At 37.6% G+C, this 27,873-nt stretch overlaps 4 protein-coding genes across 5 annotated transcripts; 1 reads left to right on the top strand and 3 right to left on the bottom strand.

Moving 5' to 3' along the window:
* Positions 1 to 1,029: 1,029 nt before the first annotated feature.
* Positions 1,030 to 7,015, bottom strand: LOC149742878 (3-galactosyl-N-acetylglucosaminide 4-alpha-L-fucosyltransferase FUT3-like). Its single transcript, XM_089871545.1, has 3 exons — positions 6,446 to 7,015; positions 5,821 to 6,000; positions 1,030 to 5,703 (listed from the first exon to the last, which is right to left on the bottom strand). Exons 1-3 carry the CDS (start codon positions 6,652 to 6,654, stop codon positions 4,836 to 4,838), a joined length of 1,257 nt encoding a protein of 418 aa, XP_089727671.1. The 5' UTR covers positions 6,655 to 7,015; the 3' UTR covers positions 1,030 to 4,835.
* Positions 7,016 to 12,146: 5,131 nt separating this feature from the next.
* On the top strand, positions 12,147 to 15,983 carry LOC149742877 (dual specificity protein phosphatase 1-like). The gene is made up of 4 exons (XM_089871535.1): positions 12,147 to 12,976; positions 13,356 to 13,486; positions 13,708 to 13,927; positions 15,169 to 15,983. Exons 1-4 carry the CDS (start codon positions 12,607 to 12,609, stop codon positions 15,750 to 15,752), a joined length of 1,305 nt encoding a protein of 434 aa, XP_089727661.1. The 5' UTR covers positions 12,147 to 12,606; the 3' UTR covers positions 15,753 to 15,983.
* Positions 15,984 to 16,525: 542 nt separating this feature from the next.
* On the bottom strand, positions 16,526 to 25,782 carry LOC149742876 (histone-lysine N-methyltransferase EZH2-like). The gene is made up of 15 exons (XM_089871436.1): positions 25,412 to 25,782; positions 25,046 to 25,145; positions 24,918 to 24,989; positions 24,341 to 24,483; positions 23,832 to 23,895; positions 23,586 to 23,727; positions 23,075 to 23,234; positions 22,385 to 22,535; positions 22,035 to 22,176; positions 21,620 to 21,783; positions 21,195 to 21,405; positions 20,400 to 20,578; positions 19,817 to 19,982; positions 18,002 to 18,177; positions 16,526 to 17,034 (listed from the first exon to the last, which is right to left on the bottom strand). The coding sequence occupies exons 1-15, from the start codon at positions 25,636 to 25,638 to the stop codon at positions 16,888 to 16,890; spliced, it is 2,244 nt and encodes a 747-aa protein (XP_089727562.1). The 5' UTR covers positions 25,639 to 25,782; the 3' UTR covers positions 16,526 to 16,887.
* A 129-nt stretch (positions 25,783 to 25,911) lies between these two features.
* Positions 25,912 to 27,762, bottom strand: LOC149742875 (transmembrane emp24 domain-containing protein 6-like). 2 transcript variants are annotated; one of them, XM_089871666.1, is made up of 6 exons: positions 27,564 to 27,762; positions 27,321 to 27,472; positions 27,136 to 27,268; positions 26,909 to 27,054; positions 26,362 to 26,480; positions 25,912 to 26,284 (listed from the first exon to the last, which is right to left on the bottom strand). In XM_089871666.1, the coding sequence occupies exons 1-6, from the start codon at positions 27,637 to 27,639 to the stop codon at positions 26,170 to 26,172; spliced, it is 741 nt and encodes a 246-aa protein (XP_089727792.1). In that variant the 5' UTR covers positions 27,640 to 27,762; the 3' UTR covers positions 25,912 to 26,169. The 2 variants fall into 2 exon arrangements, with proteins under 2 accessions (XP_089727792.1, XP_089727784.1); XM_089871658.1 differs by having other exon boundaries at positions 27,321 to 27,762.
* Between the last annotated feature and the right edge of the window lie 111 nt (positions 27,763 to 27,873).

The following is a 27,873-nucleotide window of genomic DNA, read 5'->3' as shown; positions in this document are numbered from 1 at the left end:
AATTAATAAAGGTATGATGGTAAAAAATAAAATATTGGACAATATGTGCTTAAGCGTCCCATCTCCCCCTTCCTACTATATGTCTATAGCCTCCACCCACTGAATAAACAAGATTGCTGATTGGGTTAAATGACTCCGTGTTGAACCGACTTCATATACAGGCTTCAGCGGAGTGCTATATCTAATGTAATCTTAATTGCTTTTATAACCAAAGACCAAACAGTTCATGATATCTTGCTATATTTTATTCCCTTTTCTGGTGGTATACAAGTACACGATATACAGTATCGGACAAAAGCTTACTTAAAGGCCGGGCAAGGCCCGTAAGAGTCCGCCACGAACCTAGACTGACCTCGAGGTCTTGGTGCCGGGAGTGGCGTTAGGTAGTAGAGGAGTCAGAAATTTTGAACTCCTGCTCCAATCCGACTCCAAAACTTTTGACTCCGCTCCTGTTCCGAATTTTTTTTGAAATTTGGCAAAATTTACTGCATATCTATGCATATGCATAAATTCTTTTAAGAAGGCATATTTAAAACCGACTTCGGCTCCGCTCCGGTTCGGCCCAAAGTGGCCAGAGTCCGGCTCCTGCAGGAGTCCGACTCCGGCTCGTGGATATCTCTAGTAGACAAAGGTAGTTCTCGTTATTGTGTTAGGAAAAAGTCTCGTTATTGTGTTAAGAAAAAGTGAATTATATACCGGACAGAATCACGTGATAGCAGTGTGACGTCATGCAATGAAATGGAAGCGATTTGGGCCTGTCAGCGGCTGAACGGGATATGAATAACCTCGTTCAACGGGGGGTTTGTTTCCATGAGAATGGTCTCCCATGAGATAAAGTCGTATCCGCAGTGTTGACATTGATTAATGTAGTATTCTGATTGGGTAATGGGACGTCGCAGCGTCGAGTTGCAAAATATCTATATAGTAGGGTGGGGGAAGATGGGACATTTTTTCAGACGAGACTTTTATTTCTAAGACGAGACTTTTAAACAAATTTTGAGGACCCCTATTTGATGAAAACCAGGAAAATACCGTTACAGAATTATTCGACAGTATTATTACGACTTTAAAAAACGCGCGTCAAAGACAGTTACTACGTAATTTTTACTTCAATCAAGGAATCTGAGTGTAATGAGAATGAAAACATAGGTACATATGCACAGTACAAAATTTCATTTGCAGTAGAAGTGACACCCGCAAATGTGTTCGTTTTTAGGTAAATGTAATTTCACACCAATTAGATAATTTAAAGCAGCATGATGCTGTGGCACAAGTGGAGGTTACGGGGTCAAGGCCCACCGCTGCTATCATTGGGAAGACAGTTAATGGCAATTACTTCAATCTAGCGTTCACTAATGGTAGCAGGCCGGGATGGTGTATGAAACGTAGACAAGAGGTTTATGAAACAGAACACCCATGTTAAGAATGAAGTAAGCTACATTCATTAAAAAATTGTACATGTGAAAAAGGTTTTAAACTAACCAATAATTATTAGTATTTGGTATATTGGTATATATATATATTTACTTTTAAATGTGTTGACATGCAAAACATCACTAAAAGATACTACAGATCAATGTAAAACGTTTACACAAAATAAGCCTCGGTTTTGACCAACAGTTTAAGATTAAATGCAAAACTTGATGCATTAAAAATAACTGAAACCCCCACTGTTTGCTAAAAAAGATAGATCTGGTACATACTTGCCCAAATCTGTTCATAGGCATTATCCGTTATATTCATTTACACATGTTGTATGGCTTCTCACTGTTTAATTTGCCTTGGTGGGAAATAAACATTTAAGATAAAAATAATGAAATAGGAAAGTCACATGCCTGAATATAAAATTGTTGGTGAACGAAAATTTAAAAACCTCCTGATTATAGCTACTATGAAATACAGGAACATACAAAATAGTATTTAACATATAAAAACATTTAATAAAATACCAGCATACCATTCAGCTGTGCGAATAAATAACAAAATTAATACAAAATAAAAAATACCCACGCCAACTTATTTTTTCTCTGCGTAAAAATAAAAGAAAATAAGCGCCTATATATGTAATTCAACTTAAGCAAAATCAGTAAGCAGCGCTAAACCATTTTTTTCAGAATAATTGCTGTACTTACAGTCGGCGAAGTTAATTAGAAAAGACCAGAAATTCTATAATATATTTGTATCCGTATTTAAAAAAATTGCATACAGCTGTTTAGGTAAGTGTATACTGTAAAATTTATGTTAAATAATAAATAGTTCCTACTGCATTGGCGAAGCTGTACGCTATTTGAATTTGTCATGTGGTTTAACAGATGAACTGAGACATTCCGGATTATCAGAGTTCCACCAATCTTAAAATTTGATTTTTAAAGCATACAACTTTTCGGGGATCTTTACTTAAAACATTAATAAAAACATTTATTAATAAAAATTAACAAGGATTTTTAACTCCCTTATCTTACCGCCTGTTGCGAATCTTAATAACGCAGTATGTCAATGGCTAAACAACTTCTTGTGAGGTTTAATGTATTCTTTGAAGTGTTGTCAATTAATAAAGGTATGATGGTAAAAAATAAAATATTGGACAATATGTGCTTAAGCGTCCCATCTCCCCCTTCCTACTATATGTCTATACCCTCCACCCACTGAATAAACAAGATTGCTGATTGGGTTAAATGACTCCGTGTTGAACCGACTTCATATACAGGCTTCAGCGGAGTGCTATATCTAATGTATTCTTAATTGCTTTTATAACCAGAGACCAAACAGTTCATGATATCTTGCTATATTTTTTCCTTTTCTGGTGTTATACAAGTATACACGATATACAGTATCGGACAAAAGCTTACTTGACGGCCGGGCTAGGCCCGTAAGAGTCCGCCACGAACTTAGACTGACCTCGAGGTCTTGGTGCCGGGAGTGGCGTTAGGTAGTAGAGGAGTCAGAAATTTTAAACTCCTGCTCCAATCCGACTCCAAAACTTTTGACTCCGACTCCGCTCCTGTTCCGAATTTTTTTTTGAAATTTGGCCAAATTTACTGCATATCTATGCATATGCATAAATTCTTTTAAGAAGGCATATTTAAAACCGACTTCGGCTTCGCTCCGGTTCGGCCCAAAGTAGCCGGAGTCCGGCTCCTGCAGGAGTCCGACTCCGGCTCGTTGACATCTCTATTAGGTAGTTCTCGTTATTGTGTTAGGAAAAAGTCTCGTTATTGTGTTAAGAAAAAGGTGAATTATATACCGGACAGAAACACGTGATAGCAGTGTGACGTCATGCAATGAAATGAAAGCGAATTGGGCCTGTCAGCGGCTGAACGGGATATGAATAACCTTGTTCAACCAACGGGGGGTTTGTTTTCATGAGAATGGTCTCCCATGAGATAAAGTCGTATCCGCAGTGTTGACATTGATTAATGTAGTATTCTGATTGGGTAATGTAACGTTGCAGCGTCGAGTTGCAACATATCTATATAGTAGGGTGGGGGAAGATGGGACATTTTGTCAGACGAGACTTTTATTTCTCAGACGAGAATTTTAAACAATTTTTAAGGACCCCTATTTGATGAAAACCAGGAAAATACCGTTACAGAATTGTTCGACAGTATTATTTAAACTTTAAAAAACGCGCGTCAAAGACAGTTACTAAGTAATTTTTACTTCAATCAAGGAATCTGAGTGTAATGAGAATGAAAACATAGGTACATACGCACAGTACAAAATTTCATTTGCAGTAGAAGTGACACCCGCAAATGTGTTCGTTTTTAGGTAAATATAATTTCTCACCAATTAGATAATTTAAAGCAGCATGATGCTGTGGCACAAGTGGAGGTTACGGGGTCAAGGCCCACCGCTGCTATCATTGTGAAGACAGTTAATGGCAATTACTTCAATCTAGCGTTCACTAATGGCAGCAAGCCGGGATGGTGTATGAAACGTAGACAAGAGGTTTATGAAACAGAACACCCATGTTAAGAATGAAGTAAGCTACATTCATTAAAAAATTGTACATGTGAAAAAGGTTTTAAACTAACCAATAATTATTAGTATTTGGTATATTGGTATATATATATATATACTTTTAAATGTGTTGACATGCAAAACATCACTAAAAGATACTACAGATCAATGTAAAACGTTTACACAAAATAAGCCTCGGTTTTGACCAACAGTTAAAGATTAAATGCAAAACTTGATGCATTAAAAACAACTGAAACCCCCACTGTTTGCTAAAAAAGATAGATCTGGTACATACTTGCCCAAATCTGTTCATAGGCATTATCCGTTATATTCATTTACACATGTTGTATGGCTTCTCACTGTTTAATTTGCCTTGGTGGGAAATAAACATTTAAGATAAAAATAATGAAATAGGAAATTCACATGCCTGAGTATAAAATTGTTGGTGAACGAAAATTCAAAAACCTCCTGATTATAGCTACTATGAAATACAGGAACATACAAAATAGTATTTAACATAGAAAAACATTTAATAAAATACCAGCATACCATTCAGCTGTGCGAATAAATAACAAAATTAATACAAAATAAAAAATACCCACGCCAACTCATTTTTTCTCTGCGTAAAAATAAAAGAAAATAAGCGCCTATATATGTAATTCAACTTAAGCAAAATCAGTAAGCAGCGCTAAACCATTTTTTTCAGAATAATTGCTGTACTTACAGTCGGCGAAGTTAATTAGAAAAGACCAGAAATTCTATAATATATTTGTATCCGTATTTAAAAAAATTGCATACAGCTGTTTAGGTAAGTGTATACTGTAAAATTTATGTTAAATAATAAATAGTTCCTACTGCATTGGCGAAGCTGTACGCTATTTGAATTTGTCATGTGGTTTAACAGATGAACTGAGACATTCCGGATTATCAGAGTTCCACCAATCTTCAAGTGAAGCAACAACATTACTTACATTGTTGTAAAGTTTTTTCTGTCGAAGTAGTCGACACATCTGACAAAGACCTGCATTCCTTCTGTAACCTTTATATTCAATCAAAGGAAATTCTTCAAAGGTGGGTTGCTTTAACCGCCAGTTAAAGTATTCAGCATATGCGGTATCATTTGTGTTTAAATATTGAAGGTACTTTACCAACTCTGCAGAGGAATTATAATCTTCATAAAAAATAAAAGAACCCACTGGTGCAATTGCTTCAATGTCTTCTCGCTTTGAACCCCAAACAACTGGAACAACCCCTCCCTCAAAAGAAGTTGACCATAATTTCTCAGTTATATAGTCTCTACAATGAACTCCATTCTCAAATGCTAGATAAAATTTATATTTTACACCAAAAGCTGGGGCATTTTGGGTGAGACGCTTTCCAAAACAGCCCCCTTTTTTATCTATAGTCAAACCAGCATTTTCCATTTCTCGAATTAACACTTTACGGATTTTTCCACCATGAGTAGCACCACAGTTGCTTACCAACCACCATGCTAGAACATTACTTTGCTTTTTAGACAGAATGTCCTTAACAACCTGCTGAGAGTAATGCTTTGAAGTATCTCCATTGAACAAACCATCTTCTTCATTCCACACCAAATACGGGCAATAAATGTTTGAGTCACGTCGATAGCTCATAGTCCAGTTAAAGTAATTGTCAAAGACTTTAAAAGATAGGCCTCTATACACAGACACGGACCATGGATTTTCCATTGAATAGAAAGTAAACATTTGATTTGGTTTTCTGTAAATTTAAAAATTAAAAGAAAATTTGATATCATAGAAAATTATGAATACCAGTATCATACAAAATCTTTTTTTACTTTTAGCTGTTTTTATTGTTATACCTATATTTTATTACCGTCGACTTTTATTTGGAATGCTTTGCGTTTTTGCTTCAGTGAAATGAAGTATTACAGCTTCAGCTCGATCAAGATCATTTTGGTTATAAGTAACGATGCAGTCTCCACATAATTCTTTATCTATCTTATTATGAGTCCTCCAGCCAAATGGTGCGACCCAAAACAGGATGTACGATGGGCTGAAATATTTGGTAAATGTTGGCCAACGAACTTAATATGACATAGTTTAGCAATTAGCATGCATAAAACAGCGCATTAAAATAAAACACTCAAGGCTAAAAAAAATCAAAGCGGCCAGGCCAAAAGTTAATCTGTCAATGGTCAACTTTTATAGTTAAACCCCTGTGGACAGATTTTCTAACTCAGTGTTAACATGGATTTGGGGAAAACCTGTTGACAAGTAAAAATATTGATGTTAAAATGTCTCTCCAGTCTCCATGTTCCCCTCTGATTCATTTTTTTTAAATAAGCGTGTGGCATTAAAGTTCCAAACAAAAAGGGCTTCATTCTCACCCTTATATAAACTGAATTTGTATATTAATGTAAAAAATAAACTGTATTTGTATAATAATGTAAAAAATAATATAGTCTTCAGAACAAATCCTTTATATAAAATGAGTGTACCTCAAATCCTGCGTCTTTGCTGCAGTTGGAGATACTGCTGTTGATACAAGACCCTTTTGCTGAGAAAGTAAGGCATTTTTTCTGGGATATAATGATCGAGTGAATTCAGAATCATCAATTATACGAAAAAGTATAAAAAAGATAAATACAAGGCAAGTGATGACAATGAGAAAACAGTTTTCAATTAGATTTGTTTTACTAGGTGACATGACACAATCCACCTGGAAAGTATAGAATAATATACCTGGCCACCTGTTTTTTTGGCATAGCCGAGGTGCCAGAAGGGGAGGCAGAGACGGTTAAACTACACACATAGTCCCAAAAGAAAATATTTACTGATTATTGCAACAAAAAATTCAACGGTGTCTCTTTCTACCCCGCCTGCCTCAGATAAAAAAAGACGCCAGACGCGGTTGACGGTCAATGTGTTGGACAGACTGAGTGTCTCTGCGTCGTAAAATGTTCGTTTACAGTAATTAATCATGGAATAATTAATATGTGAGCAAATGTACCCAAAACTACTAGAAACATTGTGTTAAGTTTACAGTGTTTAATGAATGAATGAATGTAACTTACTTTATCCCCGCGTGGCTGGAAAACGACAGTTGTTATCACACGGGTTTAGCAACTCGTGCCAGCTTACGAGTTACTATGTATGTTACATTGTGGGTGGTTATTCTTTTGGGATTTTTTTTATGTATGGCTGATAATTTGAACAACCCATTAGTGACCACTGGGTTGGAGCGATTGTCGTTAATAATCATTAAACAATTAATATGTAAGCAAAAGTACCCAAAACCACCAAAAACTAATCATACCAAGCCAAATACTACACGAACACAAAGGTCTGCACCCGATAAATCACCCAGATACTATTTAAATCAGATTTAACTTTTCCGTCTTCCGCTTCAACCGAGAAAATCACGCCGTCACGTCGTGTCGCCGAGTGGTGTGAATGCCCATCGCTTTCCGCGAGATCAAAATCCGCACCGCTACCGTCAACCGCGTCTGGTTTGAATCCAGCTTAAACCACCCCTGTTTGCGGCCTGTCGTATTATTGCGTCACACGAGTTCTTTTGTCCCCAATATAGACCCAAATGTTTGACGTCGCGTGCTAACTTTCCCACAACGCGGCGGATACACCCCGCCGTTAACCGAGTTAGCGCCGATGCTCCTAATTGTGTCCTAATCATTGTAACCTCGTTATCGCCATTTCTCACGCCGATTCCTCTGACACCCGAAATTCCTTCTTCTCCCAAACTATTTCCCGACTGCTATATATACTGTTATGTAATCGCCATTTAACTTGGAGGAATGAAACAATGAGAGTAATGAGAATAACAACGTGGCCGAACTAAACGATAAGAACGACTACAAAAATAAAAGAGACAAATACAGTTACTGTAACTGAGGGTACAGAACCGTGTGATATCTTGACAGCCAAGACCCTAGATAACCTATAGACTAGGACGTAGCTTTAGACGTACCCGCGAGCGCACGTAGTCAACTGCAGCTCACCTGCAATCAGCTCATAAACATTCGGGTGTCTAACCCCCTATATCTCCTTACAGCCAGCCGATAAAACAAAGAAGGAACCAGGTTTTAAATACACTTGGTTCAATCCCAATACAAGCAAAAATTGTATTTTTATGTATCAATACCAACGATTAAATGTTTTTCTTGCGGGATCGGGGCACTCAATCAACGCCAATTAAAAGCAAAGACAAATTTAATGGCCATCTTTCTGGTCAGTGGCACGCCTGGTGGGAACGCGTGGAAAGAAATAAAGGGTGGCGGCGGAAACAAACTCATGACTATGTTTTGTAGTATTGAATTTAAAGGGGAACAAATTCGCCGCCGCGTAATGTAACATTGTAAAACCGGGTTCGCAGCTGTATTGCATAATATCGTAAAAACATTAGCTTTCTTTTCTTTCTACTCATACATGGTACCACCAATATCAAATTCGTACATTCTACTACTTATACTACACTTTGGTTATAAAATACGATAAAATTAAAAGAACAGTAATTTGATAACACTCCCTGTAAAAAAAACATAACCTATACAACTGGCTTTATTTATTTGATTTAAGTCCACTAACTAGTCAATTTCTATAAGAATCAGATCCTATCTTAACGACCTATGATTCAACCACTAAACTAAAAGACTTTAATAAATTATATATATATAGCCTATACCATAAAACGTTCGTTCACTAAACGTGAATGAAACAGCACACATGTAGTGGCATGAAACTTGTTCAAACAAACAAATTAAATAACCGCATTTGAATAACAGTCATTAAATAACTAATTTAGAAACAGAACCGCCACGTAATTTGTTGTTCACAGCATATTTCCTGCTGCATATTGTTCTTTGGTATCGACTGTCAATCATGTTAATATCCAAGTATCCTGATCGTGTTTTAAACAATTAACAATGGTCTATGGTAGTCGTGAGGATATAGTTTTATAATTCTTTAAATGTTCTTCGTTTACCATATACTAAAACGAGAAAACACAGTTAAAGGGCGATAAATACAAAATATATAATAGGGCGGAGGAAGATGGGATACCTTTTTGTTCTTTTATCTCGTCTTATTTAAAAGTAAACAAAGAACATTTAACAATTTATAAAATCGAATCCTCACAACTCACAAAGCCCGTCGTTAATTGTCTAAAACACGATCAGGGTATTAAGATAATATGTGGTAAAGGTGTCCCCTCTTCCCCCACACTACTATATACATAAAAATGCGTTTGTATTGCAATCTTTCACCTGCCCACAAAAATAATAAATAAACTCAGTGCCCTCTGGTGGAAAAGTTGTCGTGTCTTTACTTATTAACTTATTGATACGTTTTTAAATACACATAACCGGAGATTACTTTTGGCGTGTTTTTTGGTCAGAATTTTGCATTTTAAGCAGAATAGTACTTTATATTTAGTAGGATGGGGGAACATGGGACACCTGTAGAACACAATATCCAAATATCTGATCATGTTTTAAACACTTTACAACGGTCTGAGAGTTGTGAGGATACGGTTTTATGATTCTTTAAATGTTCTTTGTTTACTACCAAATGAGACGAGAAAATAGAGTTAAAAGGCGTCCCATCTTTTCCCACCCTACTATATTATGTCCGCCACGTTCATTTGTTTATCTTGTATATGCTATGACGGATATATACGATTTGATGTTGTGCGTTTGAAGCCTACTCACAGTGTAAATGGAAAACGATTTAAATGAATGAATAAAAGTAACTCGTTCTGTTCCATACACCTCGTGATGCCAGCTTACGAGTCATCAAGTATGTCACTTTGTTGGTGATAATTATTATTTTTTGGAGGATATTTATGTATATACGGCAGATGATAAAATTATCGGGTGGATTTGAAACCGTTCGCTTCGATGACAATGGGTCCTCAAATATTGTTGGAAAAGAGCGGCGCTTATATTGTTCGGTCACATGGATACATAGTTCGGCCGAATACAGAATGATTCAACTGTAAGAGAAATGGAATAACACGAGCGAACGTGGTGAACAGGTATATGATATTATTCAATACAAAGAAATGGCAGACAAAGTAATATGGTACGTCATACCAGCAAACGTACGAAACAACAATGTAAATTTCCTTTCATTGTGTAAAGGTTGTTGTATCAGCGTGGGAGCATTGCTGTCTGTTTATGAATAAATATAAGGCGGTTCACTTTCGTAAATGTGTCCCGGAACCTATTAATGACATTTACATTAGATATGTTATACGGTGGCCATTATAATGATCCTGAATGGAGAAAATAATAATAGACCATTATTAACATCTAACTATGCTGGAACCAGATGGTCAATTTAAAAACCTAAATCGGACATCAATCTTCTGTGATCATGATTATGACGTAAAATCGAAAGGAGAAATAGAGGTGGGCTGTAACAGCCGGCGCTTGTGTTTTAAACCAGAAATGAGGAAGCAGGAAACAGGGTGGCTTTAAAAAAGGCCGATGCGTGCGCTATACTTTACAGAAGTGCTGGTCGAAATTAAAAATTTATGTTTTGGCAGATTGGGAGTACGAAAAGAGATGACTTCATCACCGCACGTCACTTTTTATTTCGCTAAACCTGACGTAAGCTATCCAGTGATCGATATTATGTAAGAATTTCAATCTAATATAAATGTGGGGTAAAATGGGATGCGGTAACCACCTAAATCCCATGTATCGTAGTCCTGTTTTGAACTATTCGCAAACCTCTTTTAGAGTCATGGGGTCTACGGTAATATATTCTAGTAAATACTCTTTGTGTACTATACCAAATGGGACAAGAAATCTACTGGAAGATGATTGTAAACTGCGAAGTCAAAGCGTTCGGACAAATATAACATTTCTTGCAATTTATATTTTGCTGTGTTTGCTATTCGTAACCAAAGTCAACCGGGAAAATATAGCCTCGAGCCAAAAATACCCGATTATTTCTAATATTTACTTCAGGTCAACACTTCTCAAATTTAAACGGCGCAATTCACAGATTAAACACACCCGAGTCAAGATTATTACACTCGAGGTATGAATCACCGCCGAGTCAGAAAGCGCGTGTTATTAGTAACCGCGATGTTGTATTTGTGACGAATTGTAATCATCGTAGTCACAACTTCGCAACAACAGTAAAGCCGCTCACAAGTATGGCCATATGGCGCTGGATAATTACAACCAGCGCAGAAAATTCATGGGCTGGAAAATGTCACGTATGCATCGTGCTGTGTGTACGGTAGGGTGGTTTATAATAAGCTCAATGTAGACGTCATGTTATTTTGATACGGGTCTTGTGGTATGGCTTATACGTGTGAAGAAAAATGCATTGTGCCACCACGGTGGTGTAATATTAAAACATCCGCTACGGAATTAATTTCCGTCGCAGCGGATCCACGTATATTTACTTTTCGGTTTACCGGCTCGTCCGCTCGCGAATATGATTTTTCGTCGCATAGGCCATTTTTTTTACTAAATCGATATATTTCAAAAGATGCAAGGGATGTAAAAATGTCATCAGATAAGATGTGTTAAAATGATAAAGAACCAATACATTTTACATGTTGTCTCATATGCCTAAAACGCGCGCATTGTGTCTGGCTTTAAATGCTAATAATTAGGCCTAATAGACGCTATTAGAACATTATACCCTTTCACGAGGTTTAGAATTACTTATTCGCATGCACATTACATACAAATATAGAACCCAATGCGTTTCGCAATCGACACGTGTTTGGGAATATACTAATACGAACATACATATGTTGATGGATTGCGTAATGCACTGCAATATTTAGAACTAACATGCGCTGTCTGACACCATCTTGTCACGGTTTTCACACCGACGCTTTGTTTCTACAATTAGCGCAATTTATGTTTGGCCAAATGACTGTGTTTCTCATCGGGCGCAATCATATTTAAATAGGCATGTTACGTCGTGTCCAGCCTACATGCACACATTCTAACTTCCCACGCATTATATACAACTATATAAACAAAACAACAGTAGGCGTGGGCAACGTTATTACTCACAGACATAATCTCGGCCATTACACGGCGTTGAACATAGTTGTAAAACCTGTGTCAGGTATTAGTTATTAACAATTCATTACATATTTATCATGTAAATACTACGCAGCCTTAATTCAGAAGAGAGAAGTGATCTATTTTTAAATCTGATGTAGTCGTGATTGACGCAAATATTGTTGAAGTATTTGTTTATTTATATTGACTACTGCGAGAAAGCGGTAGAAAGTTCGCGTTACAATTCAAGCCAAAACAGGCTTACGTAATCTGAATAAAATACGTCATTTCCTGGCATATGGGGTTCTCTGATGACGGAGGAGTTTCCTGTTCGTATATCACGTGATGCTAGATAAAGGATTTAGTGCGCTGGTTGGGCGACAACAAAGCCACCACGTGACCACAAAAGCTGACTATGACGCACGTACGGAGAAAGCGACTGGCCTGTACGTCATTGAAAGAAACACCAGCGAGAGAATGTCAACACGTTGAGTGGCTCAGCATGGAAAGAAGGCAAATCTCGCGTATTTATACCCGACGAATCAAGTATCCTGTTCTCATACTCAAGCAGACATCGCTTAGAAATTTAACCGAACAAACAGAAAAAAATGGTGAGCCAACCTATCTCCTGTACGCAATTCGCATCTGTTTTAAGAGGAGCTTCAGATTACTTAGCCATAGACTGCCGGTCGTTTCTCGTTTTTAACCAAGGCCGGGTTCGTAATGCAATCAATATAAGAAGCAACAGCATCCTCCGGAGACGATCAAGAGGAGAAATGTGCATTGAAAATGTAATCTCAAGCGCTGAGAAGAGAAAACTGTTTTCAGAAGGAAATATCAAAACCGTTATCGTTTATGACGAAAATGGTGACGCAGATCAGCAAGCACAGAAATATGTACAACGACGAACAACTAACACGGTTCTAACGACGCTGCTGAAGCACTCGTCAGGTCAAGCTGACATCAGATACTTAAGTGGTAAGTTTGTGTGGACAGGCGGTTTTGTCATAATATGGTACTCGACCCGACCAGAACCCTTGTGTATAATTAGAAGGATGTGGAGATTAGGTAATCCTCATTTGGGATTTGAGTTATAATAAGCCAGGTGCTATTAGTCTCGTCTGGGCTTAAAACAATTCCCACCCCTTCCCGCCTACGGTTAGTCATTACGTGAGACCAGAGTTCTTGTCACGCGATCTCAGGTTAAATTGGCTAATTTTAGTCGGGATATAGCGACAAAGGCTTGCTATTAAACACATTAGCGGTCAAGCGTGAACTCCGTCGCTCTGTCGCCGTTTACATGTATGTTCGGCTTTGTGGTTTTGAATCCTTAGACTGAATTCTTTTTTTGACGCAGGCGGATTCAAACTTTTTCAAGTGGACTTCCCAGAACTATGTGAAGGGTTAGAAAACACTCTTTCTTTTTCAAACGAAGAAAGATCACCGGGAAACGAGACACCAGCGACACCTACACCCATTTACGACCAGGTAAAAAGACGACAATTGAAATTACAAAGTCCATTTAAGGGTGTCAAGTCTGCCACCTAATTAGGTCGAAGTATGATTTATAACTACGGTGTCAGCGTATTAGTTGTGCTGACATCGGGTTCTGATAATAGATAGGATAACCGAAACGTCATTGACGCTTTTGCGGCGACGACAAATATAACTCTAGATTTGATGACGTCTTAACTTGGCTTTATTTTTAGGGCTCCCCCGTTGAGATATTACCACACCTCTACCTTGGATCAGCACACCACGCATCTCAGGAAAACGAATTGGCCGCTTTGGGTATTACAGGAGTCTTAAACGCCAGTTCACATTGTCCTAACCACTTTCCAGACCGATTTCAATACAAAAGAATACCTGTAGAAGACAACGGCCAGGCTGATATAAGTTCCTGGTTCGACGAAGCTATTTCCTTTATAAGTAAGTACCACCTAAATCATTAGTTCAAATAAGAATGTGATATTGGAACCTAGTTTTCTGGTTTATCAATTGCGTCTTAACGTCACGTTTTCATTCGTGCGCCCCTAGAAAATTATTTCACCGACGTAGAGTAAGATATCGAATTGCGTCAACCCTGCGTAAGAGCCGTCATGCCTGTGCGTAAGTTAAATGATCCATCAGAATGACTGGCATTATCGTTCAGCCTGTGACGTAGTTACAGTCATCTAGTGAAATTGCGTCGGACATTCTCAAAATACTTTTGGCACGGTTTCATCGCTCAGTTGGTCGCTTTGTGCTCATCCGAGCAGAAACGCGATAATTGCTTGGATTCTACTTGTGGTCGTGATTAGCTTGGTTGACGTCACCCGCTTAAAATTGCCAGGCTTAAAACAATGCCCGCGTGAGCAGAGACAATTTGATACCAGCATTGCGGTTGCCCACTATATCGACGTGGGAATTGTATTGTTCAATTGTATTGTTGCCCTGCACAACAAACCTGTGGTGTAAACCGTATTTCCCGTATCTAAATGAAAATCGTGGTCGCATGCACCCTACGATAAAAGCGGGTCAGATTATCGGCATACGGTAAACCAAATAGGTCGAAATGGTTAGCAGGTCCTATCTACGTCACAGCTCATATTTCTCTGGCACGCGAGGCAGCATTGTTTGCTCTAAACACACAATGGGCCGTTTGTTGCTTACCTGGTGTGTCCTCTCTTCGCCTTTGCCGGGCGCGCAAACAAGAGACCGAATACCTTAAAATAGCGTCGAGCGAAGGGCGACCCGAGCATACTTGGTTTACCATCGCAAGCAGAGCCTGACGAGGGAAACTATAGCAGCGAGCTCGGATTCGCGAGTGACGCAGGCGCCGGGTGTTTTGCCAGGACTTGTTCGCACAATTGCCGCCAGGCCGAGCAGATTTAGTGAGATAAGTGAGCACAAGAAGAGCAAGACTGGACGCGAACAAGCAAACATGGAAATACCGTATACGGGCATACAATGTCTACTTGCGCAGACTGGGTACGTCACAGGGCTTGATCGAACCTTCGCATTCAACCAACAATATTGTTTGCTTCACGCACGACCAGCCGTTGACGTAAATTTAACAATAGCAAATATTTAGCACATGACGTAGGGAAAAACAAGGTCGCATATCACATTAATGATATGTCAACATCACTTTTTCGAATTCTCAATAACAGATTTATTTTATTTTTCAGATGAAGAAAAACAACGAGGCGGAAAAGTGTTCGTTCACTGTCATGCCGGAATCAGTCGTTCAGCTACAATATGCCTTGCATACCTCATTACGTGTCGAGGTGTTTCCTTAAACGACGCTTTTCGTTATGTGAAAAGTAAAAGAAGTGTAATATCACCGAACTTTAACTTCATGGGACAATTGTCCAGCTTGGAAGCTAAGCTGAGTCGACGACCAGTGCCTGAACGTATACAAAGTGTTGGAGACATCGCAGCGCACTTAAGAAAACATGGAGAGACATTGCCAATGGAGTGGACCTGTGAGGCAGATACACCAGAGACCGTTGCGCCAGTTGCTGCTAAACCGCCGAGTCCTCAATCCAGATTGTACAGACGTCGCGCCGTGACAGCCGCAATCCCGATTCAGATTTTATCGCCTTTGAAACCCGCTAACAAAACAGCGATGCCTGAAGACAAGAGGTGCATGACAGCGCCTGTTTTGAGGACAGACTTCGCGTTTCAATTTCCCGACAAGAGGGACTGCAAGTGCCACGTTGCTCTACGAATTCTCCACTGTCAGCAACCGGCCTTCACTCTCTCGACGTAAAATTTCCATTTAAATACCTTCAGTGCAATTTTCACCCGCAGTTCCGATTTTCACACGTTGCACGCTTTTGTACAGTTGCGTTTTCGAGATTTATTTTTCTACGGTATGTCTTGCTGTTTTTATTGTTTTCTACTTGACCTGCTGTTTTTTTGCGCATAAACGTCGCATAATCGAACACTGCCCCCTCACCCAAAACAGTGATTTTATAATAAACAGAAAAAATGATTCAAACCTCGTTTTAAATTTCGAAAATAACAACTGTAAAGTCAATTAGAAGGGTCGACCTAAGAAAACAGTCAGCGTTATTTCAACACAATGGTTCTTTTATATTGATAATTCCAAAATTCTAAGTTATTTGTGCGGTAGAGGCTATTTAAGCATGTCTACGATTGTCTTATAGGAAATTTAAGTGAATGGGTACATAGTGATAAATAAGGGCCAATTATAGGTAAAGTAAGTTGGCCGGAGAGTGGGACCTTCGTGATTAACGTTCGCTGACTGTGCATGCATGTTGCAAGACCGGAAACCTTTAATGAAATGAACCGTGTGTGGAATCTGAAACGTATTGCTCGTTTAGCGGAAACGAGGAGCCACTCCCGGAAAAGGGCAGGTTCTGCTTTAAACGAGAGTTGTGTATTTGTGGTCGATTTCTGTAACGCCCAGACATGATAATTAGGTTCAAACGAACGTATTTATGCTATAAGTTTCTGCATTTCTATTAAAATAGAATTGAGTGCACGTCGCGAGAGCATGTGCGTCGTCTGTAACACGTATTCGTGAAGCGTCCAGTTTATTTCCAATCACATCTAATGTGCAACCAGTGCGCACGATAACGTTTCGGATAGCAGCAACTAAAACGTGCATGTATATACAAATGACACCATTAACATTACATGTTGCGTACTTCAGCGAAAAATACAACGATTTCGTAGGAAAATTAAATGATTTCGCAATGATTTTTTTGTAATTGATGCTAATATTGCAACACAATCTTAAATCAATATAGTTTAACGTTGCACGCAAATAAAAAAGAAAATTCTTTTTCGGAAAAACAATATCCCTTTAGTAGTGTTGCCGACATAAGACATGCTGTATCGCTGTTCGGTAAAAATCACTTGAAACTGGCAACATGCTTTCAGGCGGGCTCCATTTCTCGTTCTATGCCTACGTACTTCATGGCATCGGATTGACTGTAACGGTAATCGAAGAAGAGTTCTTCCCCTGCCTGGATAGGTCGGTTGGCGAAGATCCCGATTCTGTGGTCGCCGTTAACCATCATCACCTTTGTAAGGAAGGAGCTTCAGTTTGAGATAATAGCTTACTGTCAATTATACCAAGGTATGTTTCAGGCCGTTTGTATAGCGTTCGGCTGACGCATTTCGAGCTAAATTGGAGACTGTCTGTCAACTAGACATATGTAGAGATTGCATTACATTATCTTAACGACAATACTTTGTGTTTTTCAAGACTGTAATCACTTAATGTATCCCTACTGAGGGACAAAACAAGGATAACTGTTTTTGCTTGGACGGCGCTTAGTTATACGTTATTGGGTGTTTTTTCGGTGAAATGGTGGTGTAGAGTGTAAACAGGAGCAATTACTTTTCCCATAAAGACCCACAAGTGTAGCTTTTACTGACTGTAGGGCTGTGGTCAATTAGCTTTCTGGGTGTCTGCCAATTCGTGGAGCCGCTGACAAGCGAAAGCTCTTTATAAACAGGCGCAACCTGATTGAATCGTATATCGGTGTCGAGCACAAGAGATCTCTGCGGCGAGAGAACAGAACACAAAGGATGCATTATCTGCGCCTTGACAAGAGCGATATACGAATAGCTAAAACCGCTAAAAATATAAACCTGTGTGAGATGCAGCGAGAGCGGGAAGCTGCGAATAGCAGAATGCGGTAACCGGTGTGGTAAGTTGCGAGATAAGCGCATGTTGAAACAGGCTTTGCGGATTTTTAGACGCGAGAGGTGCAAGAGTCAGATAACATTGGGTGGCAGGTGCGCTGGAAACAATACGTCGCTTCATCGGCTTTCTTGTTTATGAAACACGGTTCTCACCCGGGTCGTGCGATTCACCTGTTGCGAAAAAAAGCGAGACTAAACCTGTGTTTGGTCGTCCCGCTTCTCACCCGGATCTGCGCTCCAGTTTCGATTGGGTAAAAACACACCGGGGTTTACAAGAGTACACGCGGCGGGTGTCGAAACAAACGGCGATCAAACGAAACGACCCGAAAACTCTCTCACCTTGGCATAGCAGTTGGGGTTTACGGAGTGGTTGGCGAATCGGATTTTGTTTCCTTTCCTTGTGGCATCGACCACGAAGTCGTTGTTAAGGTTGAACAGGAAACTACACATGTATTTGTCGTATACCTTCCCTCGGCGGTCTGCTTCGTCCTGAGATATGATCTCACCGCAATACTCTGCATGTACAAAGTATTGGCACCATAAAAAACTGCATTACGACCCGGTAGGAACGATTACCGGATCCGATATTGCCATTCAGCGCAAAGCGGTTTGCCAATGCATTAGTCACCCTTGCATTTCGATGCCCAAATATAGCTGGAGCAACTTGGAAGAAACATCGCCTCGCGATGACAAACACTGGTAGATTACGATGGATTTATAAATACATTGCATACCCACGTCATAAATGGGGAGGCTTCAGAAAAACTTACAGAAGCGGAAAGAACACAATGTTTTACGCGCGTTCAAATTGGGAGTTTTTTCGTTTTGATTTCGGTAAACTACGCGAGTGGTGTATGGGTTCGAGAGAAAACCAAGGGGCGTAAAATACGCAGTAGTGGGGTAATTTAAGTGAAAAATACCCGAGGACTAGGAAGAATAATTAAAACCCATGCTTCTAATGTGAAGGAGAATCGTTTAAAATGATATATTAAAGGCATGACGCTACTATTACTGTTTCCCACACCAATAGGCTTTTAACGTGACGGAAATAAATTGATTATAAAGTTAGACTGGGGACAACGATTATAGAACTGTAGATTACCGGTTTGGAGAATACGCGTTTAAATGCGTGCCTCGGACGGTTATATTTATCGGTTGTGATTATTAATGAATTGCCTACGAAAAACGACATTCTTTCCAGGATTAATGAGATCTTTAGGCCTGCAGGCACACTGGCCGCTATCTAAATATCACAGCGAAGCAGGTTACCCGTACGCTATAGTTTAATCGGTTATTATCTAGCTATTAGCGTGCTTGGGCGGCTAAAAGGCGATTTGTAATGACGTAACAGCTCTATTTGTTTATAGTTCATCTTGAAAATAAGGGCAACGAACTGAATGTCATTAATATATGGAATTTAAAAGATTTGGACGGTTACGTACATCTTAGGTTCGATTGCACACAAAGAGGACGTAGTAAAAATAAATTGTGCCGCCTGTCGTAATGTTAGGAACTACTTCATTAAATCCGTGGATCGTAAAAACATTTTACAACTGCTGAAGGATGGCTGGAAAAATTCAATTTGAAACACGAATAAGACGATAAGATAGAGATGACGTAATTGTACAGATTTACTGAAGATTGTTATTTAAGTTATGCTTATTCCCACGGGAACATTGCCTTAGATGTCAATACACAACTACGCCCATTCTAGAAGGCGTTACAACATGTACGATGTATGATGTAGTTAAAACTGTGCGTGTGCGTGTCATGAAACCAAAGCATATCATCGTACTGTATCAGTCTATTTGTTCTATTAAACATCAAAATAGAATTAAGTTAACTCATTTACCACCTAAACTAATAAAGTAGTCTAGTATCGTTGTAAGTACTTGCATATAAATGTAAGATGAAATAAAAACTGAATAGCGCACATGTATGCGTCTATAACTGCGCACGTTATAGGGTATTGAGTTTGGTGCGCAAAACCTTATATGTTTTGCTGAAATATTCCAAAAAATTTTTTTTTTTACAGGATTTTTAATGCATTTTTAAACTGTTCAAAGCAGAATGTAAAATGTGCCGACATCGAGTATGCGGCCTTGCCATAAGCAGGGCCTGTAAAACAATGAGACAACACTGGTTTCTACTTACCAGATATAAATTCGTTTTTATTTGCAACGTCCTGTTTAATGTAGATCCCCCACCCCGCTACATCAGATGGAGCTTGTAGCAGATGCTTATGTAAACCTCGTTGTATTAGAACATTCTTGCATGAACATTTCCATGCGTTTTCACCAAACTGGTCGGCCCCGCATTGCTGAGTAAACGATGTTGTGTAAGTGTTAACACAATTTATCAAGACTGAATATTCTCGTGTGGCGGGGCAGAAGTTGTAAAATAGGTGTCTTTTTTATACCCGCCCATTCGAGTATATTATGTAACTTTGAATATAATTGTTTTTCTTCGTTTTTAGTAAAGTTGACAATTTGAACAACCCATTAGTGACTAGTGGGTTGACGCAATTACCACTAACTACCTTACACAAGGAAACACACAATCACCAACGAAAGTGGCCACACAGAGCTTCAACCCCCTGGTTGATAAAGACGAGCGCTTTAATCATTGCGCCGTCATTATTTTAAAACAAACACATCCATTCCAAGCTCGTACTTCGACTGTGAGCAAGACAAACGTACTTCTACGATTCAAATGTAATAAATTTATCTTAGCCCACCGTGCATAGGTCAGAGTCGCATTCCCTCACAGCAAGATAGCAAGGGCATTGTTTGGTATTACATTGCGCCTTGCAACGACACCCAGGGAAGCGGTTATGGCAGTCACTCGCGCATTGACAGAATTTCTCGCAGTAGTTCCCTAGCGCCACACACTGGCAGGAGCTGTCACACGGTTGGCCTGACAAAAAATTACAGAAAAATTGAATGAATAAATGAATGAATGTAACTTATTTTATCCTCGCGTAGCCGGAAAACAACAGTCGTTATAACACGGATGTTCATACACCTTGTGCCAGCTTACAAGTTACCGTGTAGGTTACTATGTGGGTGATTATTTATAATTCAAGCTTATAAAGTTTTCGATTTAGAAAATATTATAGTATTTGACACAATTGAGAAACATAAAGTTTCACAATTTGAATTTTACATTTTTACATAAGTTGACTGGATATATATTTTGTATTTGGTAAGAATCGCATTACGTTTTTCGAAAAAAGTTCTTGTAAAATGCAACAAAAAATGCTGTTACGTATTTACTATACAAACAATTAATGTATAGTAGGGTGGGGGAAGATGGGACACCTATTCATTCTATTTTTTCGTCTCATGTAATAGTAAACAAAAAACACTTAAAGGATTCTAAAACCGTATCCTCACGACTGCAAAAAACGTTGTTAATTGTTTAAAACACGATCAGGATATTTGGATATTATGCGCTAAAGGTGTCTCAGCTTACCCGACAATACTATATATATATTTTTATCTAAAAAAACAACAAATAAATATGAATGTACCTGGATGGTAGCAGGGCTGGTAGTTATACACGTGGCTGCTCGAATTATCTTTCTTTTGCTGAACCCTTCGTGCATGTAGTGACCACAGACGATGCTTGCGTTTCTTCTTAGGCGGTGAAAACTCTATATTGTCGTGTTCAGGGTTAAGACTGCTTGCACCAGGTGGTTGGTTCGTGAGGTTGGATGCTTCACGCAAAGCGAACGCGAATACCTGGGTCGTTGTATTTAAATGATAACTTTTATGTTTTTCGTATCTAAATCTCCACTAACTATTAAGGCGGCCAAACAACGTTAAAAATTACGGTCGCTATACTATCTCATAAAATGGTATTTTTTAATGGTACAGCATATGCTCCAAAACACCCAGAAATGTACTTGCACCTATAAAATAAATAAAGTTCGTTTTAACATAATATACTTCATACCTGCTGACAATTTTTGGTTTTAATCATTTTTGAAATTGCACAAAAGTTTGTGAGAAGAGTCTCGTGGAGGACACGGAATAGAGTTGACTCTGCTCCATCCCATTCAACCTCACGAAGCTTCTCCGGAAGATCTTCCAACTTAACCAAACTAGAACTGTCTTTTTCTATAAAAGAGTCACACTTATAATAAAAAAACACTTTGAAAGCCTGTAAAAAAACATTTTATATTTTAATGCAATTTCAAAGGAGCAACATAAAAAATAAAAATAATTTAAACGACATTTCGGTTACAAAAAAAAAGAGCGATATGTTTTCCCATTCCAGTTGTATTTCATTATAACAGTTGTGGGCGTACATCAGCAAATGCTTCAACCAAGTTATGTTTTTTTGTTGTCAAATAAATTTTAAGACAAACCTTCCGTTGTGTCGGTTTCACTTTCACTTGGCGTTGGAGTGCTTGGTCGACTCCCGCTGCTGCTTCCGGATCCCCCGCCTCCACTTCTTAATTGCTGCAACTTCTTATTTGAACTGTGCCTCATGGACGCTCGACGGTGAAACTGGTAAAATAACAAACATTAGAATGTCAAAACACCTAAAATAATAAATATTAGGTTAAATGTTAAAACATATTTATATGCAAGTAGTTTTAAGGAAAGCAGCTTTACTTTATAGCCAAGTATTAAATGCAACAGCAACTGCCAAAACATAAAATGCTGGGAATTTCTTTATTTGAAGTAGATTCGATTCAATTTTTGCATGACTTACCAGGGTGAACTCCATAGCGCCATCGAGATTCAGAAAACAGTTGGGACCACAAACTTCAGTGGGAGCGCGAACGTCTAAAACTTTTCTTCTGTTTACTTTGGCAGGTGGACGATAGGTGTGGCTATGTTGGAAGCAATCATATTTGTAACATCTGAAAATAAAGTTTTCGCGACATTAAAATTTTATTCAGCAGCAAATTTCAATCCAATTTTAAACATTTTTTTCTGCACTTGAACCAGTTATAGTTCTGGTCAAAAGATGAAAAATGATTATATATGAAAATACATTTTAAATATTTAGAAATAACTATGCATGCTACATAAATGCTACATACAACACTTTAAGCACAGTAACGTCAATTTTTTTGATTGTTATGATTAATGAAGAATAAGACAATTCAACATATTTGGGTTTTGTCAGATACATATTGTTATTTTGTGGTGAAATAAGAAATATCTCACATTCTTTAGTTGGAGACAAATATGTAGATAAATATATGCAACTTATTATGACAATTCAGGAAACTTATTAGGAACCAGAACAGGACATGCATGCCAACAATGGTGGCAACACAGGGCCTTGAACTCTAACCTATAGTCTAAAGATCAGAGCTTACTCTATTTTACATTCCCAGAAGTTTATTTATTTTCAGTTTTTAGGCTTTAAAAAAATTAAAACACAATCTCTTACCTTCTACAAAACAATTCATGAAATGAATGAAGAGCATTTTCTCTGGCAACAGATTTAGCGGAAGAACCATCGATATTAGGTGTACAATCAGGAACCACTTTATCTGGATCTGAAACTTCTGTGAGTTCTTTATATTTCTCGATTAAATCTTCAACTGAACCTGGAAGACAATTTTTTGCAAATTTAGGAATAAACCTTAAGAAATTTTTTTAAGTTTTGTCTACAAATTTTAATTTAAATAAATTTATATGCATAGTATACACGTCTTTTTTATTAAAATTAGATGGCTCAGGGAAAAAAAAGATGTAAAACAGTTTATAATTGAATTAATAATAAAAATAAGGTATAAAATATGTTGCAATTTATGCAATATGTCAAGTCAATAGGAAGACAATAAAAAAAGTTTGACAAGATGCACAGCTCACAAATCTTTTACCAAAACAATATGGACAGATGTATATTTGCATTTAGGCTTTCCTAATTTTTTAGTAGTTGGGACACAAGTTTTTACCTTTATCTGGAAAAAGGTCGGCAATAGACGAGAAGATCTGATGACAAGGTAAGTTGGAGTTTGGGTCGTTACTTGTTTCACCATCTATGTTTCCATCTGATACAACATCTATTTCTTCCTCTGTGCTCAACTCTTTGCTCTTCTGTAAGAAGGAAGATGTTAGAAAGAAATATAAAATATTTAAGTTTATTTATTATAAGTTTATTATTTATTTATTAGAAAAAAGAAAAAATATTATTATTTTACCTCGATTGTTTCTGGAGTTTTTTCCTTCCCATCATTCATTTTGTTACGGAGAGGTCTTCGCGATCTGATGAAAGACAACATTTTTGTATAGTACTGTTATCAAAAGTGGCACCACAACAATAATTTGGGGTTGAATATGTGGCTGGGCATTAAAAAAAGGTGATGTCAGTGTCACCCCTCAATTCTTTTATACCTTGTTCCATTACAGAACACAATGTAAGCTTAGTAAATTGATCCGATCAAGTGCTTTTTTAATTGGGATTGTTTGTGTTTCTTATTTTAAAGCTTAGGTATTATTTTATTGAAACTGAATAAATGAATGTAACTGTTAAGACATTTCAAAGCTTTTTTCCAATTGCAGTCATGTTTTATTTTGAATTACATTCCGGACTAATACAAATAATAATTAGATAAAAAATGAGTTCATACTTAATTTTCTGTAAAAAAAATCTGGAAAGAGAAAACAGAGCATCATTTGCACCGAGTCAAAACGTTAAAAATCAAAAAACCTTTGCATGTTTAACTGGTTTAACGACTGTACAAGCTCGAGAAACAACTCATCGTTGATAAAGTCGCCTTCACGATCTCCATGGACTTTCCCATCATAATTTTTTATTAATTCTTCAATAAATGCTCCGTCCTCATCAAGGACCTTAAGAATTAAGTTAAGAAATGTCATTTATACCGTGTGATGCAGCAGTGTTTAATAAAGGTATGTGAGCACTGATTAACTTTTAAAACATTAAAAAATATTAATTTCAACGTAGTTCCAAAGTTTTCAGTGATATTTATAAATAAATGAAATTAAGTTACTTTTTTAACCTCTAGTGGCAAAGCATTTATACATAGAAGGTATAAAACAAGCGTTCTACTTCATGCACGATATGCCCCTAAAATAAAAGACGCATTTAGCCTCAAACCTGGTATGATCTGGTAGTATATATTATATATCTATGGAAAAACTTTAAATTGTATTTAAGCTATATGCCAAGTTTTAATGACATAGCTTACTTTGACAACAAGTATAATAAACACTGTTAAACAAAGCTTTTAGTTTCCGTGGTGTAAAACGATTTGAAAAATTACCTCATCACCCATATAAGGAATGTTATGTAATATTGTTTCATCTTCTACCATGAAGTTTTGATGAACGGGAACCTGTGATAAAGCGTCATTAAAAAAAAGTTTAAAAATTGTTTTAATTTACCACGCACCCATGAATAGCATATGGGAAGACTAGGGACTGTGTTCAAGGTGTACAACGGAACAGCTTGGTCTCGATATGCATGAACACTGCTCTTGACAACACATGATCTAAAAATAAAACAACAGACTATAAATATTAAAACAATAGATAATAGATATTATATCAAATATTTTATCATATTAAGAATTTATAGGGTTAATTTTATTAATTGGATACTAAATATTTTTCACATTAAATAAAACTAAAAATCATGTTGCAAATTGTGCACCATCATTAGTTTGATGCCCAGTATCACCTATGCAACCTCAAGGCAAAAGTTACAAACACAATAAAACCTATGTTATTATTGAAATAACTGAACGCTATAACTTACTTTGTAATAGGGCGATCGTCAAACGAGCCATCCGCGTTCACACATTGTGCTTTAACTTCTGGTAATGTGCTGCTCAGTTCAGTTAGCTGTTCGGCAATCAATGATAGATTTGTAGTAAAAGCTGATTTTATTTTATCGCTTCTTTGAAAACGTTTCTGCTGCCGAAGACTGAAATATTCTTGTCGCACGCGTTTGTTCCAATCGATCTTGTAGTTTGACTGCGTCATTTGCGTGATATGTCTTATACACTTTTAGTTTTTGCAAATATGGCTGTAACATATACGCTGCAATTACTGTTAGTACCTTATTTTATACGTTAAATGGAAAACACAAAACAATACAGATATGCAAATATGAACTGTTTGTAGAGTCTTTACCACAAAGCGTGTAAATATTTCTCGCTTGAAAACTGCAGTGTTTTCGTTCTAAATTTTATCGCTCAACTCGTTATGAACTTTAGCTCGTTCTGGACCTGCTTAAAGGCAAATTACTTAGCAGACTTTGATAAAAGAAGATTTGTATTGAATTTCGTTTTACAAACTTCAAAGAATGAATATTAACTGCACGAGCGTATTATATTTTTTGCTGAGATAAAGTTTTAACGCGGTAAACATACTATCACTGAAGGTGATTCCCCATAATTTCCCGCCGTTGAGCAAAACTTCACAAAAGAATCAAAATAATGTTTCACATTTCGTGTTTTAAAGGTTCCGAATAATTGGAAGTGTTTCAGGTTTTGAAATCATCTGGTTTGAGTTCTAAGCTCTTGGCTTTGCTTTACCCGTTATTTTTGGCTCACGGAAAAATCTTTTCAAGATCAGGATCTGCATATAGGCAACTGCGATTACGCCGACAATTGTGAGCGCAGACATTCTAAAACAAAAGGCAATACTTTAATATTATTTAAACAATATACTAAGCTCGCAGGAGACTAAATTTTTGTACATCACCGGTTGATATATTGAAGATTCTGTTCGAGATAAGCAAGGTCCGCACCTTCAAGTCTTCGCATAAAGTACATCTGATGCTCCACGTGAAAAATAGTAGAAGAGATTCCGCGTACTCTGTCCTGGATAGATGAAACACCAAGCTTACGATTACCATTAACCAAGCTGTAATTCAACATAAAGTAGAGCAGGGGTGATATGTTTTTAACTTTTAACAATAGAGTGAAAGGTGTCCCATCTTCCCCAAGCCTGCAATATATCAAACTTAGCATGTATAGTATGATGGGGTAAGCTGACGTGTACAAGTTTTGAAACTCTTTTCTCGTCATTCATTACATTCATTCATTCATTCATTCATTCACATTCGTCCCGTTTGGTGGTAAACTAAGAATATTTTTCGTAGCCTCACGATAAAACTGTAGCCTCACGATTCTAAAACGGCGTTATTGTTTAAAACCCAATAAAGAAATATGGAATTTATTTGTGCATATGGTATCCATCTATTATCGTACTCTATAGTATCTAATATTTGACAAAACGTGAAACAAACCGTTAAGCCGTCATACACTTGAAGAGTTTCATTTAAGACGTCCATCTTTTTAAAAACTCGAGTTGGATTGATAATTCCAATGAAAAATTCCGTCTTTTTGTAAAGGAAGCGACCGATGAAGTTGTTAAAACAAAATTCGTACACACCTATAACCAGAAATAATTAATGTATAATTTATAACGCTTCAGTTGATACAGCCTAGATGCGCACAAGTACTTTATATTTACCTTCATTTTTTATTTCGAAAGGTGGAATGTCGACCTTATCTTCAAGATGAGTGGCAAAAACTTGGTTTTCAAACGGATCTCGAATATAAGATGAAATAGCGTTTGTTGTTATTGCCGTCGATGGCGTTTGAACCTGGTAATTATAATAGTTGAGCTTATAATACACAAAACGTTCAATAAGTTACCGTGTAAGAAAACTTAAGTTCGGAACCCTTTCTAATGTACTGGTAGAAGCATTGACGACCCCGTGGCTCAAGAACGATGGCGAGTTCGATAGCAATCTGTGGATCGTCACCTCCAAACTCGTTGTATTTGTCCGGCTCCTGCTCGTCTGCACCTTGGGTAAGTTGCAAAAGACAAACAGCGGTGAAAATTACAAGGAGACGAAATTTGCGACTTTCTTTTAACGAAATCATGATGAAACTTACTCAAAGGTTTTGTCTGTACTGAATGAGCTACCGTGGGAAGTTGTGACAATATAGACACCTGTACTGCTGTCGTCATCACCAAAGCAAACAGTTTTCTTAAAAGTAAACACAGAAGACTGATGGCCACGACTCTGCAGGGGACGTTAAATTTAGAGACTTTATAGTTATACTGATCTAAGCTCCGTTTATTCAAGAAAAAAATCAGTGGACTGTTAAAATGCACTTTTTCTGGTCTGTTTACAGTTTGTTTTTGATGTCCATTGTGTCCATGTTTAAACTTGAACTATTACAGATTTTTGCAGCCACAAGG

The sequence above is a fragment of the Ciona robusta genome, chromosome 1, assembly GCF_009617815.1.
Source record: "Ciona robusta chromosome 1, ASM961781v2".
In the NCBI taxonomy this organism is placed as follows: Eukaryota; Metazoa; Chordata; class Ascidiacea; order Phlebobranchia; family Cionidae; genus Ciona; species Ciona robusta.
Note: the sequence above shows the minus strand (reverse complement) of the source record. Positions and strands in the feature narration are given on the sequence as shown.

Excerpts from the sequence above, each read along its gene's own strand:
- LOC149742878 (XM_089871545.1), bottom strand. The coding sequence starts at position 6,654 with ATGTCACCTAGTAAAACAAATCTAATTGAAAACTGTTTTCTCATTGTC. Across the intron at positions 6,001-6,445 it reads GCAAAGACGCAGGATTTGAG|CCCATCGTACATCCTGTTTT; the intron begins GTACACTCATTT and ends CAAATATTTCAG. Across the intron at positions 5,704-5,820 it reads ATTCCAAATAAAAGTCGACG|AAAACCAAATCAAATGTTTA; the intron begins GTAATAAAATAT and ends TTAAATTTACAG.
- LOC149742877 (XM_089871535.1), top strand. The coding sequence starts at position 12,607 with ATGGTGAGCCAACCTATCTCCTGTACGCAATTCGCATCTGTTTTAAGA. Across the intron at positions 12,977-13,355 it reads TGACATCAGATACTTAAGTG|GCGGATTCAAACTTTTTCAA; the intron begins GTAAGTTTGTGT and ends TTTTTGACGCAG. Across the intron at positions 13,487-13,707 it reads CTACACCCATTTACGACCAG|GGCTCCCCCGTTGAGATATT; the intron begins GTAAAAAGACGA and ends CTTTATTTTTAG.
- LOC149742876 (XM_089871436.1), bottom strand. The coding sequence starts at position 25,638 with ATGACGCAGTCAAACTACAAGATCGATTGGAACAAACGCGTGCGACAA. Across the intron at positions 24,484-24,917 it reads TTCCTTATATGGGTGATGAG|GTCCTTGATGAGGACGGAGC; the intron begins GTAATTTTTCAA and ends TTAATTCTTAAG. Across the intron at positions 23,896-24,340 it reads AACCAGTTAAACATGCAAAG|ATCGCGAAGACCTCTCCGTA; the intron begins GTTTTTTGATTT and ends GTCTTTCATCAG.
- LOC149742875 (XM_089871658.1), bottom strand. The coding sequence starts at position 27,551 with ATGATTTCGTTAAAAGAAAGTCGCAAATTTCGTCTCCTTGTAATTTTC. Across the intron at positions 26,481-26,908 it reads AAGTGTATGACGGCTTAACG|GACAGAGTACGCGGAATCTC; the intron begins GTTTGTTTCACG and ends TCATCTATCCAG. Across the intron at positions 26,285-26,361 it reads AATCTTCAATATATCAACCG|AATGTCTGCGCTCACAATTG; the intron begins GTGATGTACAAA and ends CTTTTGTTTTAG.